The 19,560-nt window shown below is 38.6% G+C and overlaps 2 protein-coding genes and 1 long non-coding RNA gene across 11 annotated transcripts in view; 1 reads left to right on the forward strand and 2 right to left on the reverse strand.

Annotated features, from left to right (window-relative positions):
* LOC126953911 (uncharacterized) overlaps positions 1-2,168 on the forward strand; it is a 73,505-nt gene extending 71,337 nt beyond the window's left edge. The window contains exon 3 of the long non-coding RNA XR_007725405.1: positions 293-2,168. This is a non-coding gene — a long non-coding RNA (uncharacterized LOC126953911). The remainder of the gene's footprint in view (positions 1-292) is intronic.
* The window catches only part of ELOVL4 (ELOVL fatty acid elongase 4), a 36,950-nt gene extending 17,406 nt beyond the window's left edge, over positions 1-19,544 (reverse strand). The window contains exon 1 of the mRNA XM_050789640.1: positions 19,104-19,544. Coding sequence (XP_050645597.1) covers positions 19,104-19,203 — 100 coding nt within the window. The 5' untranslated portion in view covers positions 19,204-19,544. The remainder of the gene's footprint in view (positions 1-19,103) is intronic.
* Positions 1-19,560, reverse strand: part of HMGN3 (high mobility group nucleosomal binding domain 3) — a 1,231,743-nt gene that overhangs the window by 753,984 nt on the left and 458,199 nt on the right. The window lies entirely within an intron of this gene.

Below are 19,560 nucleotides of genomic sequence, written 5' to 3' on the forward strand. Positions count from 1 at the left end.
TTTTCCTATGAGACTTATACAAAGAGCAAAAGTACTCTGATTAATGCCATACTCCACGTAACACAGGAAGATAAATTTGTGAGACTTTAATTTCTAACATCACAGATTATCTTTCACCCTTATCACATACAGAATTCCTATTGACTTCAAAGAAAGTTCTGAGTGGCGGGTACAAAAAAAAATTTAAAGAAATAGGTCCAAAACTCTGCCAGAAATGAAGAGTAAATAAAAGTGCTCATTCTTTTTGATGTGTAGTGTGGTATGCTGTATCTGTATCATTCTCATTCAACAGAGAAATTTAAAGAGAAGACTACCACAGGAGAGAGAGAAAGAGACATTAGTGAGAAGCTGAAGATCTTACAATATGAAACACTAATAGAGGCCAATAGAAGAATAGAAACAGGAAATAACAGAGGAATCAGAGAAAGCACACAAGACCCTACCAGTAAGTAGACTGGATTCTATTTATTTATTTATTTATTTATTTATTTTTAAGAGATGGCATCTCATTCTATTGTCAGGCTAGAGGGCAGTGGTGCAAACATGGCTCAATGCAGCCTTCACCTCCAGGGCTCAAGTGATCCACCTGCCTCAGCCTCCTGAGTTGCTGGTATCACCATAAGAGTAAATAAAAATGCTCATTCTTTTTTATATATAGTGTGGTACACTGTATTGTTCTCTCATTCAACAGAGAATTTCCAAAAGAGAGAAGGAAACAGGCACTAGTAAGAAGCCACCATGACCAGCTGACTGGCTAAGTTCTAACACTGGCTGTGCTACTGTGCACAGGACCTTAGGTGCACAGTTTGTCTTCATTTCCTCCATCTATAAAACTGGATGGAAAGTAGGTAAACTAGATTAGTGTTTCTCCAGTTTCAATGAGAAAATGAATCACCAGGTTGGGGGGTGGGTGGGCATGGTAAAAATGCAGATTTTGAGACAGTCTCAAAATCATTTTTACCTTTGGTAAAAATGGGTCTGACATGCAGCCCATTTATTTTCTTTTTTCTTTTTTGAGACAGTCTCGTTCTGTTGCCTAGGCTGGAGTAAAGTAGCATGATCTCTGTCCACTGCAGGCTCTGCCTCCTGAGCTCAAGCCATCCTCCCTCCTCAGACTCCCAAACAGCTGGTACTACAGGCACACACCAACACATCCTACTAATTTTTGTATTTTTTGTAGAGACAGGATTTTGCCATGTTGCCGAGGCTGGTCTCAAACTCCTAAACTCAAGCAATCCATCCATCTTGGCCTCCCAAAGTGTTAGGATTACAGTTGTGAGCCACCATGCTCGGTCCATGCAGCCCATTTCTAAGAAGACTGCATTTTCCAGGAAGCTCTAACTGATGCTATGCCATTACTCCATGGACCATCCCCTTTTGAGCAGTAACAAACTAGATGATCATTTAGGTTTCTTTTAACTTCTGAAAATTGTTACTTTTAAAAATAATTATTAGGAAGAAGAATAGACTAACGGTGAGGAAAACTGGATCAAGAAAATTTTAACTGGTCACGGGATGCATTTTGCATGGCCAGAGCACCTGCACATGTTACTATTCCATTATAGCACTCATTACACTGTCCAGTGACCTTCTTTTAAACTGCTTTCTCCCTGAAAAGAGGGGCTGGGTCTTTCATTCTTGTATTGCAAGGCCTATCAAGGTACCTAAAAATATATTTGATGAATAAATAAACAGCAGATAATGTTTTCACATTATTCCTCTATTCTCTGTCCTTTCTGCCAAATCCAACAGTATATTTGTTGACATTCAAGGTTTTCTCAGTGTCCAAGAACCCTTCCTACAGCTTTTCCCAGATCCTCCTCTATGTTGTCCTAATAACTTTACCCTCAAGTCAACAACTCATCAACCCAGTATTTAGTGAATATGTGTGCTCTATAAAGCTCAATGATCTTTTACTTCATTCCTTACTCCAGGGGAAAAAAGCAATGCCCTCACTTCTTTGCCCAACAATGTAAGGCATGCATTAATTCAACAACCACTTAACAAATCCCTGTTTTCAGCCTATAAAAGGCCACATTTTACACCACACCCTTTTCAAATTAGCCCTTCTAGTTTGGAAGCGTCAGAGAGCTTTCAAAATTTCAGCCTCCCAGGATGATCATGAAAGCCGTAGTAACTGTCAATCCCTAACGCACAGCATAACAATTCCCAACCTTCTGATAATATTTGGATGAAATTCCTCCATGTCTTTACATGTTATAATACTATACAAGTTATGTTTGTCTTTCTGCATGTATTTGCATTAATATTTCCTTTAGTGCTTCTGATGAGATGCAAATATTCTATATTTCTTTCACATGTTTCCTTTTCCACTAAAAAGGGCTGTGTCACAACAGTACCATACAATGATAGGAAAATTCACCATTACTAACAGTTCCACCTAAGTTTTGAACCAAAAAAATGTTGGGGGACTATAACAGTAAAGGAAAATCATGAATACTAATGTTTCATGTATTTTATGTAAACTTTAAATATATTAAAGTAAATTATCCATATTTTCATTAACTCAAACGTTTAAATATATACATTAGTATTTTACAGCTAAATTAAAACCTCTAATTCATTTGGGCTATGTACTGAATCCAAATGTAGATTATACATATTAAAGTGACAGGAGATATATTTCTATTATGTTGTCAACATCCTAATCCTACACAGTTATCAGTGGGATTTCACATCATGAATTCATTAGGAAAAAAGACTGAAAAACATCTACTAAAATCCTACCTCTGTTACCACCACCGAAGTCACACCCTGTCGCCAAATAGTACAAAGATCCAAATACGTTTTATGTAGTATTCTTGGGAGTTTCTCTTTAGAAAGTTTTGGTGGGATGGAGGGGGAAACAAAAATGATACAAATATAAATGGACTCTCGTCAACTTGTTTTATCAAATTACTTTCATATTTTATACTATAAATATGCTTATTAACATGTTTGTACCTTCATGTGTTAGTAAATTTGCTCTTATTTTGAGCCTGTTTATTAACAATTTTAAGTCTTTCATGTTGTCAGGTAAACCTTTATCTAAACAAGAATCATAAAATTTTAGATTTAGAAATGATCCCTTTATCTTAAAAATGAGATTCAGAGAGGTCAAGAGACTTGCCACTGCAGGTAAAGCAAGAGCCTCATTTAACCTAGCAGCTGTTGTAGGCACTACTTAATCACCATGTACTTAAATCTTAAGGGAGAAAATTTCCCATTGATTTTTTCTGAATTATAGGTACAAATGCTATATTTTAAGACTGTTCTTTCAAGGGAAAGAAAATAAGAGAGACTTTCAAAAGTTCCTTCAATAGAAAGAATGACAAGAGTTACTCAAAGGAACCAAGTCGTACCTTCATTAGGTGCTGCATCTGGCAGACCTGGATCATGAATACTTCAAAGCCATGATACCGAATAAGGGAAAAAGACTAAAGACTAAAGCCTGGAAAAGAGAAACAGGCCTCAGCAAATACTAAGAGAACTTATGAGAAATCAGATTTAATCTCCATTTTCAGAGAGTGGAATTAGAACCAAGGTAAGTTACAGGAAAGTAAATTTCACCTCAATTCAGGAAATTTCTGACCAGTGGGTCTTTCCCTATAGAAGGAGCTGTCTCCTTTGGTAATGGGTTTCCCATCCTAGTTTTGAATGAAATTTAAGCAAACCTAAAGCCAAATATTATAGCAAATTGAGCTCAGGAGCAAAAGTCTTTATTTTAAAAATGAGAATTACTATCTCCCTATCCTGTTCATTGCCAGCACAGCTCCCTGACCCAGGTTTCCATCATCTCTTGCATTCTAGTCGTCTCCAAGTCTGCCTGCCTGTCAGAATCACCCGAGGGAGCTCAGATTATAGTGTCCAGTCCTACCCGCAGAGATTTTGATTCAGTAGGTTGGGGTAGGACCTGGGAATCTATGATTTTACACTAACCTTTGCAGACCCTTAAAACATTAAAAAATAGTTTGTAATGAAAATATTTTGAGACTGATTTCTAAAGCTTATGCCAAATGGGACTGATTTGTTTAATGTGGTCAGCAATCATACAATTTTATCTTTATTAAAAGGCTACATAACAATTATATAACTATGGATGTTTGTCAAAATTCAAAAACTGTTCAGTAAAAGGAGTCAATTTTACTATTTGCATATTATTCCTTTATGAAAATTGAGGGGGCCGGGTGCAGTGGCTCATGCCTGTAATCCCAGCACTTTGGGAGGCCGAGGCAGGCGGATCACTTGAGGTCAGGAATTCAAGACCAGCCTGGCCAACATGGTAAAGCCCTGTCTCTACTAAAAATACAAAAAAAAATTAGCTGGGCATAGTGGCGTGCACCTGTAATCCCAGCTACTCAGGAGGCTGAGGCAGGAGAATCACTTGAACCCGGGAGGCGGAGGTTGGAGTGAGCTACGATCACGCCACTGCACTCCAGCCTGGGTGACAGAGAGAGAGAGAGAGACTCCTTCTCCAAAAAAAAAAAAAAAAAAAAAGAAAAAAGAAAAGAAAAATGAGGGGTCTACCTGAAATGGGGTTTTCCTTGAATACCTTCCACCAATAAGTTTTTATTCTTAATCTGATTTTTATCTTAAGATCACATAGTATGATGGAATAGACAGAACAGACTCTGAAGTCAGACACTACTCCTTTGGAGCGAAGTGATTTTGGCCAGATCACTTGGTCCCTGACCTCTTAATGCTCAACTAGTAGAGGAAGAGACAGATACGAGAATTCAATTGCTATGCAGTGTGATAAGTGTAATGTCAGAGGACTGTCTTATGTACAGTGGTAGGACAGAAAAGGGGAGAAGGCAGGGTTTAAACACAGACATCTGAACTTTTTTTTCAAAGAAGAGGAATTTGCCAGGCAGACAGGGAGAAAAGTCCTTTTTCAGGGGGCAGAATTAGAAAGACCTATAAAAGTTCCCTTAGCACAATGACAAGAGATATGCAAATGAGAATATCTGAATACCCTGAGAGAACTGAATGTATAAACAGCCCAGAAGCAAGAAATAAAACAATTTGGAAACTAAGCAGACCCGATGGAGAGGATATATACAAAGGAAGAGGGCAGGAAATGACTGTGATGATCCCCTAAGTGGTCTTACAAACTACACTGAGGATGCTGAAATTTATCACGCAGATAATGAAGAAATATTTGTTTTGTTGGTGTGTGTTTGTTTGTTTTGAGACTGGGTCTGGCTCTGTTGCCCAGGCTAGAATGCAGTGGCATTATCTCAGCTCACTGCAGCCTCCACCTCCAGGGCTTAAGCGATTCTGGTGCCTTAGCCACCCAAGTAGCTGGGACTACAGGTGCGTGCCACCACATCCAGCTAATTTTTGTGTTTTCTGTAAAGACAAGGTTTTGCCATGTTGCCCAGGCTGGTCTTGAACCCCTGAGCTCAAGCAACCCACCTACCTCAGCCTCCCAAAGTGCTGGGATTACAGTCATGAGCCACCACACCCAGCTGGTTTTGGCTTTTAAAAGATCATGGTAGAGGCAGTAGGGTGTGGACTGAGGGGAAGGGGATATGTCAAGAGGCAGGAAAACCAGCTGCATCAGTGGTTCTCAACACTTGTCTACTGCTAGACTATCCATGTAAGAATCATGTGCTTGTTAAAATTATAGATTCCCAGGTCCTACCCCAGACCTACTGAATCAAAATCTCTGCGGGTGGGACTGGACACCATGATCTGAGCTTCCCCGGGTGATTCTGACAGGCAGGCAGACTTGGAGACCACTAGAATGCAAGAGATGATGGAAATCTGGGTCAGGGAGCTGTGCTGGCAATGAACAGGATAGGTAGGTATGAAAGTTTCATGGGTGAAATCTACAGACTCCACGACTGTTGTGGATGTGAGAGAGGAGAGTCAAAGAAAAGCCCAGGATTACTGCCAGATTTCTGTGCTATCCGGCAACACAGATAGTGAAGTCATGATCCAGAACAGAGTAAAGGAAGAGGAGCAGATCTGGCAGAAACCGATCAGGGGAATATTAAATATCTAGCATCTGAGCTACTTGTGGGACAGCTAGGTGGAGGCATCCAGTAGCCTCTGGTGCTGCGGAGGAACTGCCAGGGCTGTGGACACACAGAGGGGTCACTGGACAAAGACAATCACACCAGAGTTTGAGGTCACAAGGGAAGGAGCATGTAGAGTGAGAGAATAACATGAAAAAGGAATGACTCTAAGGACAGTTGAAGATGAGTGGGTGAAATGGCAGCAAATAAGCCAGAGAGGCAAGAGAAGAGAAAACCATGTCACAGAGACCAAGAAATTTCCAAAAGGAAAGGGTGCGGAACATAATCTATAGCTGGAGAACCAACTGTTGTTGCCTTTTCTTTTTTTAATGAGGAAATAGTTACTTATAGGGTTAATATGTGATAACTAAATGAACCAAAGTATGTGAAGGTTCCTAGCACATATGGACACCACGACATCACGTATTCCCTTCTGCTGCAGCCTATTCTCTCCCAACTTTACATCTTCACAGTGTGTCTCATGTCAGAGATAATCTGAGCCCCTCCACTTAAAAGTCAAGGCCCTCAATGTCTTCCAGGATTTTTCTTCTCAACCTATATTCTGAATATGGACTCTCAAATCAGACTTACAAGCATTAGACTCCTCACTTACCAGCTGAATAAACCCAAGAAGTTACTTAGTGCCCCTGGCCTTATAGATGATAGTAGGGCTGTTGTGAGGAATAAAACAATATGTATACAGTATCTGACACACTGTCAAGAGTTCAATAATTTTTGGCATTTCATTATTATTGACACTGATCAACCACTAAATCCTCCTCTGTCTTCAAAGAGAAGAGTTAAACCAAATTAAATAAAAATTACCATGAATAATTAAACTTAGAAGAGTTTACACTGAGAAGAAAAAAACGTTTTATGACAGACTGAGAAGACATTTTGTAATTCTGTATTTATTTGTTCAGGAGATAAAATACATAAAAATTCTCACTCTGATTTTTAAAATTATTTAGAAAGGCTAATTTTTAAAAACTCTTTTTCATGACAATATAAACCAGATTTTAATAAATAATAAAATGCCTGTAATCTAATAGTTTTCATTTAACTCAGGTAACTTCTACTTAATATACAAACAACTATAATTAATACTTACAACAAATTATCAGTATTTTTATTAAAGCAACTTCCTTAAAAACCTCTAATAAACCTATTTTTTTTTCTAATTTCTTTTAAAGCTTTTTGCAACTCAGGATCTCCACCAGTCAGAATAAACTATCTTCCCCAAGTAATCTAAGTTAGTAAAGTTTTACTATAATCTCCCAAAAGAAAAAATAGTACTTAAAAAATGTTTAGAACATCCAAACCCCTAGAAGAATTAAATAAAAGGTATACAAGAATACAGCAGAAAATCATCTTAGATGATGGCAAGGGGAGTCACATGGAGCGGAGGCAGCTTGATACAGGGAGAGGGACAAGACGTGAATTAAAAACCTAAATTCTAGCTCTCATTTATTTTCTGGCCCCATGACTATGAACCTGAAACTCAGAGCCACTATTTTCTCATATGTAAAGTGAAGGTGATAATAAGATTAACCAAATCATTGGCCCTTTTGATTCAGGTAAAATGAGCAACAGTTACTGATCAACATAATATGGTTCTAGAAGACATACAAAATTCCTGTTAGGATAAAAAATAAATAAATCTTCTATAAAATACATGCTATCATTTGATATTTACATTAATAACTTAAGCACGTTTAAAAATTCTTCTTTTTCCATAACAGTACATAGTAGTAGATTGCAAAACAAATTAGGAATACTCCATTCCCTTGTTATTCAAAGTAGAGTCCATGCACCAGCAGAAAGGCATCACCTGGAACCTTACAAAAAATGCAGAATCTCAGGCCTCACCCCAGAACTACTAAATCAGAATCTGCATTTTAATAAGATTCCACAGTGACTTAACACATTAAAGTCTAAGGAGCACTGCTCTGGTCTACTCAGAAATGTGAGCCTACTTTAACAAGTAATTAAGTCACAAAATAAAGTTGGCTTGATTTCTTCCTAGATTCTATCTGAATAAATCAGTGACTTCCTCATCTTCTAAAACCATCTATATTTGTTTAATCTACCATAAACAAAAGAAGAACACAAGTCTAACAATCGCTAAATATTGAGCAGCTTCAGGAGTATATTCAAGACACCAAGAAGTCTGTACTATATTATTCCCTAAAACTATCCATCCTTTAATTTGTTAAAACCAACAGTTGCAAATTAACTCCTTTTTTTTTTAAATATCTGGCTACTAATCACTACTAATATACTAAGTGATATTATTAAAAATCTATTTGCCTTTACTGATTACACACAAAGGTTACCTATTAGTATGTCACACTGTACACTGCAAGTACCTCAAGGGTAACTGTAGTCTTTTTCTTAAGGAAATAGTCAATGTCTTCCTCCATTTCTTACAAATGTCATGAGGGCCAATGCTACAGCCCTTATTCCTTGCTGTATCTCTGTAACAATGCCAGGTATGTAAGAGTCTTCAAAACATTTGTTAAAAGAAATTTTCAATGAAAACTGTAGATAACAGCTATCAAGAAGAGTCTGGGAAAGAGCTTATCTCTAACAAAGGGAGTAAACGATATATACCTTAAAGGCCTCTCCTAGGCTCAAATCTAAAATGTGATGCTTAACAGATTCCTCAAGCCATGTCTATCATTGAGGTGAAAAAGGCAGAACTAGAAGAGAAGGGCCTTTTAAATACAACCGGACAAATGAGGCAGGTAATGAACACTCTGAGATACACTCTAGAAATAAACAGATTCTGAAGGTGGCGGGTGAAGAATAGTATGATCAGTTTCCTGTTTAGTCAGCATGATTAGCAGGGAAAATTTCTGTTATAACCCCTATGTACTCAAAAAAAGAGGATGGAAGGTTTGAGTTTGGAAGAGCACCTGGATGAATGGGAGGAAAGGGTAGCTTTTGCAGAATGCAGGGGTAGACAAGGAAGAGGCTGGGCTAAAAAGTGGCAAAGAAGTCAGAATGTGATGGGCAGACAGGAGGGAACAGAGACCTTCACCAGCAAAAGAGGGGAAAGCTGCAATGTCTCAAGGTATGAGGAAGCAGATGCCCTGAGAGTCATTCAGCACAGGGTTAAAACAAGATGTTTCTTCTAACTCAGTTCTGTAACAGTTACCCAAGAGCCTGAAAGAATGCAGGACAGAGTCAAAAAGCAGAGGAAAAAAGAATTTTCACTGCAAGTTTGCCTGAATAGAGATCATAATAATGGCAGAAAGTGAGAGAAATTACAAAATTTCCTAGAGCAAGCAAAAAATAAGAACAGATTCAGAAGCTGTAAAGAAGAAAAGACAGTAACACAGACGAGAGAATCAATGTGTGATTTCAAGCTGAAGGCTGGTTACACTGGGATTTCATTTGACAGGGTTAGTATTAGATGAATCAGGTTCAGGGAAAGTCAGTTTACTCACCTGGAAAATGGGGATAATAACAGTACCTAGCCCAAAGGAATATGAGGACTAAATGTGGTAATACATATAAAGCACTGGACACAGTGCCTGACACTTAGTAAGCATCCAATAAATGTTCACTATTATTACTGGGCAATAAAATGGTATTTATTGAATAAGTAAGTAGATAATGCTGCATTATAAAAAGGTCACTGTTGGGAAGGAGAAAGATCTTCATCCTATTCCAGTTCTGTTACTTTCTAGCTATGTAGCTTTGAGTCTATTTCTGCATCTACAGATGGTTAAATAATATCTAACTTATAGAGATGATCTGAAGATTAAATATAAGGTATATAAAATGCAGTACTACAGCATCTTAAAATGGTCCTATACTAAATGCTCAATAAATGGTTGTGAGTTTCATCATGTGCAGATGATATCTGGTTTCAAACTCCTGACCTCAAATGATTCACCCGCCTCAGCCTCCCAAAGTGCTAGGATTACAGGCATGAGCCACCACACCCAAGTGCAGATGATGTCTAAATTCATGACTTCAGAAAATGGCCTGTTCATAGGGGAAAAGGAGACAATTTCAAGGGGGAAAATATATCTCAAGAGAGAGAGCTGAAGAATGCTGCCTCATTTCCTGGAAGCCAAGATCAGAATACAAGTAGTTTCCTTTTCTCCCTGTTTCCAAATTTTGCTAGGCTTCTCAGAAAAAGTAGTCATAAAATTTAACCTGGGAGTTCCAAGTTCAACCATCCACTCAGTGCTGCCAATGAACTCAAAGCTTTAAGAAAATTGAAATGGTGCTTCCCTTTAGCAAAAAAGATGGAAGATACCATTAGAGTGTGTGAGTTAATGGGAACTTTAGCCAAAATCTTCCCTTGACTCTAACAGTTCTATAAGTTGAATAGTCACTGGGTAAAATACTGTTAGTCCTGAATGAATTTCATTATCCTTTCACTAACAAGTTTCTAGCTCTTGTATTACGCAATTTCGCAAATACTTTCATAATTCACTTTGAATAGACTTTTTTAAAACAATCCTACGCCATCATATGGAAGTTAACCATCTTCTCAGGCTAAATATCACATTTCGTATTCTACATATATTCACATATTTGTGTATGTATGTAGTATATGAATAAATATCACTTTGTAGTTTAATCTCACACACCAGCCTTTATAGCACCTTTGAATATTTAGATGTCTTTCTTTAGATGATCTCTAGTAATATTATGACTGCGTTCAGATTTAGCATTCTTAACAGTGATACTTTGTAGATAACAGTAAAAAAAAAAAAAAGAAAGGTAAAATAAAAGAGAAACATAGATTACAGGCCCGGTTATTTCTTTATTGCTTGGCTAGTGTGATGGGAAGACAAGGGCAGTTGGCTAGGGACAAAACAACCAGTGCACACTCATTTGCACTATAATGACCACCTACAAAAGTTACTTAACTTCTGTAAATCTCAAGGACTTCTAAATATATGGAAAAATGCCTTCAAGACCTATCTCCCAGAGTTATTGTGAAGTTCTTGGCAAGACTATAAAGCAAAATACAAAGCTGAAGTTTTCTTTCTTGTTATTTGCTACTTTCTAGCCACTTGGATTTTTTTAAGCCAACAGCTATATAGTCTCTTTATAAAGTCATTTTACTTTAAACTGAAAAAATAAAGAAGAATTGACTGTTTTACCATTGAGCACTGAAGAGATCATTTCTACAGGTGCTAATGTATTAATTTTACAATATATGAAATTCTTGCATTGTTGTTAAAAAAAAGCACGTAACATAAAATATACCATCTTAATCATTTTTAAGTGTACAGTCCAGTAGCATTAAGCATATCCACATTGTTGTGAATCTCTGGACCTTTTCTATCTTGAAAAACTGAAACTTTATACCCATTAAACAAGTCTTCAGTTCTCCTTCTCACCAGGCCCTAGCAAACATCTTTCTATTCTCTGTTTCTATTAATTTGACTACTTTATTTATTTATTTATTTATTTATTTATTTACTGGGCCAGGATCTTACTCTGTCACCCAGGCTGGAGTGCAGTGGCACCATTATGGTTCACTGAAGCCTTCACCTCTCAGGTTCAAGTGATCCTCCTCCCTCAGCCTTCTCAATAGCTGAGACTAGAGGCATATGGCACCAAGCCCGGCTAATTTTTAATATTTTTTTGTTGCCCATGTTGGTCTTGAACTCCTGGGCTCAAGTGATCCTTGAGCCTCCACCTCCCAAAGTGCTAGGATAATAGGCATGAGCCAGTGGGCCCAGCCTGAATTTGACTACTTTAGAGGGTCCATACAAGTGGAACCATAATGCCACATACATAATTATCTTTTTGTGACTGGACTATTTCACTTAGTATACAAGGTTCAACTATGTTGTAGCACATGTCAGAATTTCTTTCCTTTTTAAGGCTGAATAATATTCCATTGTATGTATATACCACGTTGTGTTTATCCATTTATCCATCAATGGACATCTGGGTCATTTCCAACTCTTAACTACTGTGAATAATGCTGCTATGTACATGAGTGTGAAAAAATATATAAAATTAGTTAAAAACACACATCTGTGCTCAGGTTTTTGTTTGATAAGTGAATAAAAATGAAAACAGAAAAGTTTGCTCCTTGGAATTCTGCAGTTCAAAATCACAAATGCTTTTATGTGATTATACCTGACAGTGAGTAACTGATTCCCTCAATGGATTAATGCAATTGTCTTTCAAATTCCAAAAATTTTACTCTAATACAATATAATCATAAATAAAACATCATACTAAGGTATTTGTTTACATATAATATTTCGTGAAGAAAAATATATGAGAAAAGATTTTAAAAATTTGTATTTTGATTTGTTAATGAACATACTGATACCAAAACCACTTAGTTTCTTTTGTTTTCTCTTCTGTAAGACCTACATATTTTCATCAATTTCACAAAAATCTTAAGCTATACTTCCAAACTTAAGTAAAAAATGCTCATATATAAAGTGTTTATAATAGAAAATCATTTGTAATGACGTATGTTAAAATTTCACATTTTCTACTGGAAAAATATGAAGAGTGAATTTAGACTGATACCTAGGCTGCTGTTTTAGGAGATGTTATAAGGATTCAATAAAGTAAGTCTTAAAGGTTATGTAGTTCAACCCTCTCACGGTACAGGTAGAAATAAGAGACCCAAAGAGTCATGAATAACTTGCCTAAAATGACATAATATGCTGTCCTCAAAAGCTGAGTATCACAAAATAAATGTAATATATAATTGAGATAATTTTATTCTTTAATATTATTGCTACTGTTTTTGATAAAATAGTTGGCTCTTGGTTATTCAAGGAGTCTAGATAATTAAATAGGTATAGTGTTATAGCAACAAAAGCAATGTTATTTCAAAACAGATGCTTAAATATCTGTATACTTTTGTTTCTCTATTCCTCTAGCTATTTCTTATAAAGCAAATTTTAAAAAGTAAAAAGGACTAAATAAGAATCTGTTATTTGTACTATTCAGGCAGTGTTGATAACAGTTTTGCTGGAAAATATTTTATTTATTACAGAGAATGAGGTTTCTGAATCCCTGATAAATGTATGTTTATTTGAAACTGTTTTACCTATTCCAAGAATGAAGAAAGTGACATCTATATCTAGACTTTTAGAGTCAGGTAGAACCTTACAGATTACCTAATTTAACCCTCTTAATTTACAGATGAACAATGCTGAGAATTGGAAAGGCAAAGGAACTTGTCCAAACTCTCACAGCAAATCAGCAGGGCTAAAACCTAGGTCATCTAAATCCCAATCCAGAATTCTTCCCATTCACTATACCACACCGCCCTCCTCACTTCCACACAAGGCAATGCTTCTGCATAGACAATGAAGAGAACAATCATATCTGATTTTATATGTCTTGAAATCTTCATTTCTTATCTGTTTTGTACTACTTAATGGCCTGATTTATTCATTAACTTTAGTTAACAGCAACTGAATTAATGACCAACTGATAAAAAATATCATTCTTTTAAAAAACTCTCTGGCCAGGGCACAGTGGCTCGTGCCTGTAATCCCAGCACTTTGAGGGGCTGAGGTGGGCAGATTACATGACACCAGGAGTTTAAGAGCAGCCAGGGCAACATGGTGAAATCCCGTCTCCATTAAAACCAAAAATAAAAACCTTCTATAATTTAGTGTGGTCTAAAGTCTTATTTATGTTTAGCAACCACAATATACCAAGATTCAAAATTATGCTAGATTAAGAGCATCATCTCCTGATACATATCAAATCAACAAATATATGTGATCATCTCTGGTGTTGGAGAGAAAAATACAAACGAGTGAAGTGGTAAATAACAATGAAAGTTTACACAGTTTGAGACTAGGGTCATAGAAGGAATGGCACAGGAAACACATGAGTAATTGCTAAAGACAATGAGCTCCTGTGAGACAACAACTTGCTCCAGGGTACCATGAACAAGAAAGGCTTTGCAAAGGAGGACTACTGTACTGGGTTCTGGTAAAAGCTATCTGGAGAAGTAAACAGGGAAAAGATGGGTAAAGGCAAGGGGAATGGTGGGATGAGAAACATAAAGGTGGACATGTATACATTTTACTCAAGAGTCAGTGAGTTATCCCAGTTGCCTAGAGCTGCAGGTCTTTGGGAAGGGGAATACTGAAGGATCAAGCTAGAAAGTTAACGTGGACTTTAGCTTTAAAAGGCCATGTGTTTCCTCCCCTCTCCTTTCTGAAATCCAAACCCATAAGATTTTAAAAAATATATTCTAATGGAAAATAAAACAATAGCACCTTCTTTTGTTAATAGGCAAAATGTCCTATAATGAAGAGGAAAAAAAGCCATCTAAAGTGAAAAAAGATGGACTCTGTTACACTACTCATTTCGGTGTGCTAATATATGCCTAATTCGTAATAGTAAGTGGCTCAATAAATGAAATATACTTATGTTAATAATGTTAAATCATTTACAGGTGACATTATCCACAGGACTTGGGAGAAAAATAAGAAAACAAATTGAATTTTTAAAGGATGACCAAGTGCTCTGTGGCTCTTCAGATTACAAAAGTGATATAATTATCTGCATAATTCTTAAAACTTTGTCTTCCTAAGCCAAAGAATCTAAGTTAAAACAGTTAAAACTGTGTCCTGACACCAGTTTTAGAATCTGCATTGTTTACCCTCCTGGAATTCCACCTGCAATAGGATATTTTACTGTATGCTATCATTGGGGAATGGACAAGAGCATTAGCTATTAAAGTCTAGCAGTCAGCCACCAAAAATCAGATTGGGGTGAAGGAAAAGACAATAAAAACCAAACCAAAACAAAAAACCATAAATTGGCATGGACCTCCCAGAGGCTTCAGGGAGCTTATGAGTAAAGGATAATTAGGACCTCACTGAAAACAGTGACCAAGGGAGATCCCGTGTTAGGAGCTGGTGATGTTTCATTTTTTTTTTTTTTTAATTAGCTGCCTACAACTTGGAATCAGAATGTCTTTTCTCAAAGAAACATTCAAAGAAAACTGCCTTACCAGGCTAAGCCAAACAAAGAAACCTATTTTAGATAATAACATAGATGAAAAACTAAATATTAACTGTGACAAATAATAAAATTAATGTAAGCATACTGTGCAATATTTAACACACATGCTCCTCTGGGGCCTAGCAATCCCTAAGACAAACCTGCTTTTACTTCAGCTTATTGAAGCTGAGTTAAACATCCCCTCCCACTAGCCTCCAGCTTCATCAAACCTGGATGACCCACTGGCCTGGCCCTTAAGCACCTTCCCAGTTTCCATGGTTTTCAGTCAAGCTGTTCCCCTTGCCTTTGACACCTTTTGCCCTAGTCTCCCTCTCCAAATACTCTGACAGTAGTCACATCAACTCCTCATTCAAGGGCAGAGGGAAGTAAACTGTGGTGAAGCAGCTAAAATATTCTAAAAACAACCTGTATATTCCTTTCAGGTAGGAGAAGGAGAGATGAGAAGAGCAGGGAAGGACTTTTCTGATCTTCCCTAGGACCTAGCTAGGCCTGAGTCTGACAGATCACACTGCTTCCAGACCACGATATCGAGGAAAGGGGAATGACAGTGACCCCCTAGACTTTGCAAGCTACATGAGGGCAGTGACCAAGTGTCCTCCTTCCCTCCCCAGAGCCTAGAACTGTGCCTGTACGTGGCAAGTAAATACAGAAAGAATGAATGGTATCAAAAGCCTGGCTTCCACATTTTGTCATCCTACAGCTCTCCTCCCTCTTCCTGTACCACTTATCCCTTCTCCTTTCTGACCCCTCCAAAGTGAATTCAAGGACCCAGCAAGTTATGCTCTAACTGCAACTACCAAGTGGACAATTTTTTTCACCAAAATGTGGGGTACTGTATCTGTGAAAAGAGGGCCAATGCCAACCATTACCACCCCCAACCAACAGCACTCATACCCTGTGAACAACAGCTATTTAGAAACAAATGTTCAAAAGATATATGGCCTCACAGGAGACACCTGGCTTTACTGTAAGCATCCTACTAACTCTCTAGGGTGTTTATAGGCTAAATGTCAGGCATGCAAAAAGCTATTAAACATTTATTAAAAGCATGAATAAATGAATAATGTCGAAAAGTTGGGTATTCATAGATTGGGGAATATTTAGATTCATCAGTTTTAAAAATGTATATACAACTTTTATTACATATATACTTTGAGCCTAGGACCCCAATCCTAATAATTTAAATGTACTTATGAAGTGAAAGAATAGAAAAAAAAAACTAACATGATGACATGGAATACCTACTAACAACTGGTATAAAGTCCTACACCAGCCTATACTTTAATATAAACCAACGCTAATTTCCTCTTTCAAAATGTCTATAAATATAGAGAAATAAAAATTATTTTTGTTGTTTTTCTAAAAGTACAGTTCTTTCAAAGTTTCAATTCCAATGTACAAAGTGTTAATACTATAGTAAAAGTAACATTTTTGTTGTTAACATATTATGGACCATATTTTGCATTTGCTACACATGTGCCTTTGAAAAGCCCAGTTTTCAGACATTGTTTTGGATATGTTTGGATATTTAAAACACCATTTGATATAATAGCACAAAGTGGCACTTGATGAATTAATAAAAGAATGAAAGAAGCATGTAACTACAGCACTAGGAATGAGAGCAGCCAAGGACAAGTAGCCTACCTCATTTCTTGCTCTCCCTCAATAATTTGCATCCTTTCACCACACTCATCACTATTTCTCAAGACCATCTTTCTCTCCCGCCCATTTTTGTTTCCCCTTCTTTCCAAACATCTGACTCACCAACTTTTGTTTAACCTCATCTAATAAGCTACTTTTCCACTTTGATATCCCCCACCCAGATTTTCATCAAATTATGCTGAGAGGTGGAATCAGAGCAGAGTCAGTGAGTGCAAAAAAAAAAAAAAAAAAAAAAAGGGAACACGAGTTGCACAGAATGAAGGAGAGTAAACGTAAATGGGACACCAGACTTCAAGTCTACTCGGCCTGGACCTCAAAAATACTCCTCCTTACACAGCAGTACAGCAGAACAGACTATATCCACTAAGCCTCTCTGTTGGTTAAGAAATACCATCTGCCTACATAAGGTAGCTCATTACAGAAAGCAAGGAAGCAGTCTCAGGTTTCGTAAGTGGATAGTCAAAGCACAAGCAAACACCTTCCTTGGGCCTGCTAGTGAGAGGTCACTTGTGTTCTAGGGCTACTCTCACTTCTCAGGCTTGGCCCACAATATTATATTATTCTATATGCCCTTCAAAACCTAGTAGCAAGCTTTCACATGCGGCAACTGCACAAAATGTCCTGTTTCATTTGTGTGTGTGTTTGTTTGTTTGTTTTAACACAAACATCATTAGGAAGGAATTCACCATCACAGAAAGGTGTATTCTACCTTTGCCCTCGATTTTTCCTTCTGAGACTCAAGAGACGGGAAAGCTCCGAGATAGGATAGGAATGACAGGACTGAGAACTCCTGGGTGTGGCTCTGGCTATATGGAGACTGGAGGATCTCGACAGTGTCTAACTCCAAGGTATGCGAAGTGCAATTACCTGCTAAAGAACTTGTCTGATGTTCAGCTCTATACAATTGTGTAATGGGAAGCCCTGATGCAATGTTTAAAGAACCGAAATCATAGACATGAAGGGAAGGGCACATCTTTACCAGTTTTTGCAGGTACAGTGTAACATTAGTGTAACAGCACATAGAAAAAACAAAAAAAACTTGGAGAAACACTCCTTTGAAAACTGCATTTTAACCATTTTCAGCTGTAATGAAATAAATAGCTTATTTATATTATTAAATAGCTTATTTCCCAGTGTCAAAGTTGAGATCTTCTGAAAAAGAACATACTTTTCTAAAGAAGTGAATGCAGTATTAATGTCAAATAATCATTTTGTCTCACACAAAAATAATTCCAGCAAACGTTTTTCCCACAACATAAGCCCTATGTATCGGACTACACTTATGCTGTAAACCACTGTCTCATTTAACAATAAACACAAAAACTACAGGAATACATTTTCATTTCGAAGTAGGGAAGGCAGAGTCATAAGATGGAACGTTAATATCCTTCACTGATAGGATGCAGTGTGATACTGCAAAAGGATCAGAAAAATTCACATCGTAAAATCATTTCTGAAATCCTTTAAACCTTATTTTAGATTTCAAAAACTTTTCAATGTTTTAAAATCAAAAGCAGCGAAGCAAATGAAGAAATAACCGGTAAAATGTAAAAATACAATATCACAATTGGGCGCTAGGAAACCTGCATAAATCAAACAATTGACAGCCCTGCCAAATTAACCGCAACAGCTAAAGAAAAGTTTGCTGATTTAAGAACTGTATATATGTAGGCATCTGGGACAACCTCTAGGTGTTGCTGTAGAGACCCCATTCCTAAAGACTGATTTCTTACCCGGTGTTTTGGCCTCCCCCTCCCTCTGACTGCACTGCAGTGCGCAAAGCCATTACAGACAATCACTTCAAACATATTTGCTGTCGAAAATGCCTCGGAAACTAACAATTCTTCAAGGTTCAAGGAGCCAAACAATGTTATTTTACTTTTCAGTCCAAATTATACTACAGATGAAGGAGCTAGATAGAAGAAAAGATTAGCAGGGTTGTGTCAAAGCAACCAGGAGGCTGAAGAAGCCTCCTGTACCTTCAGCTGCCCCTGAAGCCCTCCCTCCTCCCCAGCCCGCTCTCCACACAAAATAGGACTAAATGTTAAAAGGAATCCTGTGCACGGGGAAGAACTGTGAAGCAAGCTCGGGAGATGTGGGAGCAGAGGGTGGGGCGGCTCCTGCGAGGAGCTCTTGGCTGTACAGGCTCCATCTGATATGTCAGCTCCCGCATCCGAGAGCTGATGAGAGATGGAGGCAGCTCAGAGGAAAAATCTGCGAGTGTCGGGGGAGGGGAGGCCTTAACATTCGGATCAGATTAACCAGTGTTCAACCGCAATGCCCCCGTCGGCCCCTCCGCTGATCCGCAGCATCTGAAAGCCACAGGGCGCGGGGGCCTGTGGGGCCCGGCCCGGGCGCTCCGAGACCAGGGGTCGGTGACCCCCGCGGGGGACCGAGCGAGGATGGGGAAGTCAGCGGCTTTACCTGCGATGGACCAGGTCCAGCGGTAGAACTCCACCGTGTCGTTGAGTGCCGTGGACACTACGTTTAGGACACTACCCGGCTCCGAGTCCAGGAGCCCCATCGCGGCGATGAGCTGGCGCTGGCGGCAAAAGAAAGAGGAGACCCCCGAGAGGGGGCTGACTCCGGAGACGGTGGCGGCCGACGGGGCGAGCGGCGGCCAGGGAACACCTCTAACGGCGGCGGCCCGGCTGCGTCTTCTCCTCCTCCTCGAGGCGCCGCGGCGGCGGGGATGCGGCGGCAGCGGCGTCTACTAGCAGCGCCGAGCAGCAGGCGTCGTCAAGGTTCCCGGGAGAAGGAGGAGGTGGTGGTGGAGGCCCAGCCGCCAGCACAGCGCGCTGCACCAGTCTGCTGCCTCGCGCCGCCGCCCCTCCAATCTCCTCCGCCGGCGTCACGTGGCCGCGCGCGGGGGCGGGGGGCC

This window comes from Macaca thibetana, chromosome 4 (assembly GCF_024542745.1).
Source record: "Macaca thibetana thibetana isolate TM-01 chromosome 4, ASM2454274v1, whole genome shotgun sequence".
NCBI lineage: Eukaryota > Metazoa > Chordata > Mammalia > Primates > Cercopithecidae > Macaca > Macaca thibetana.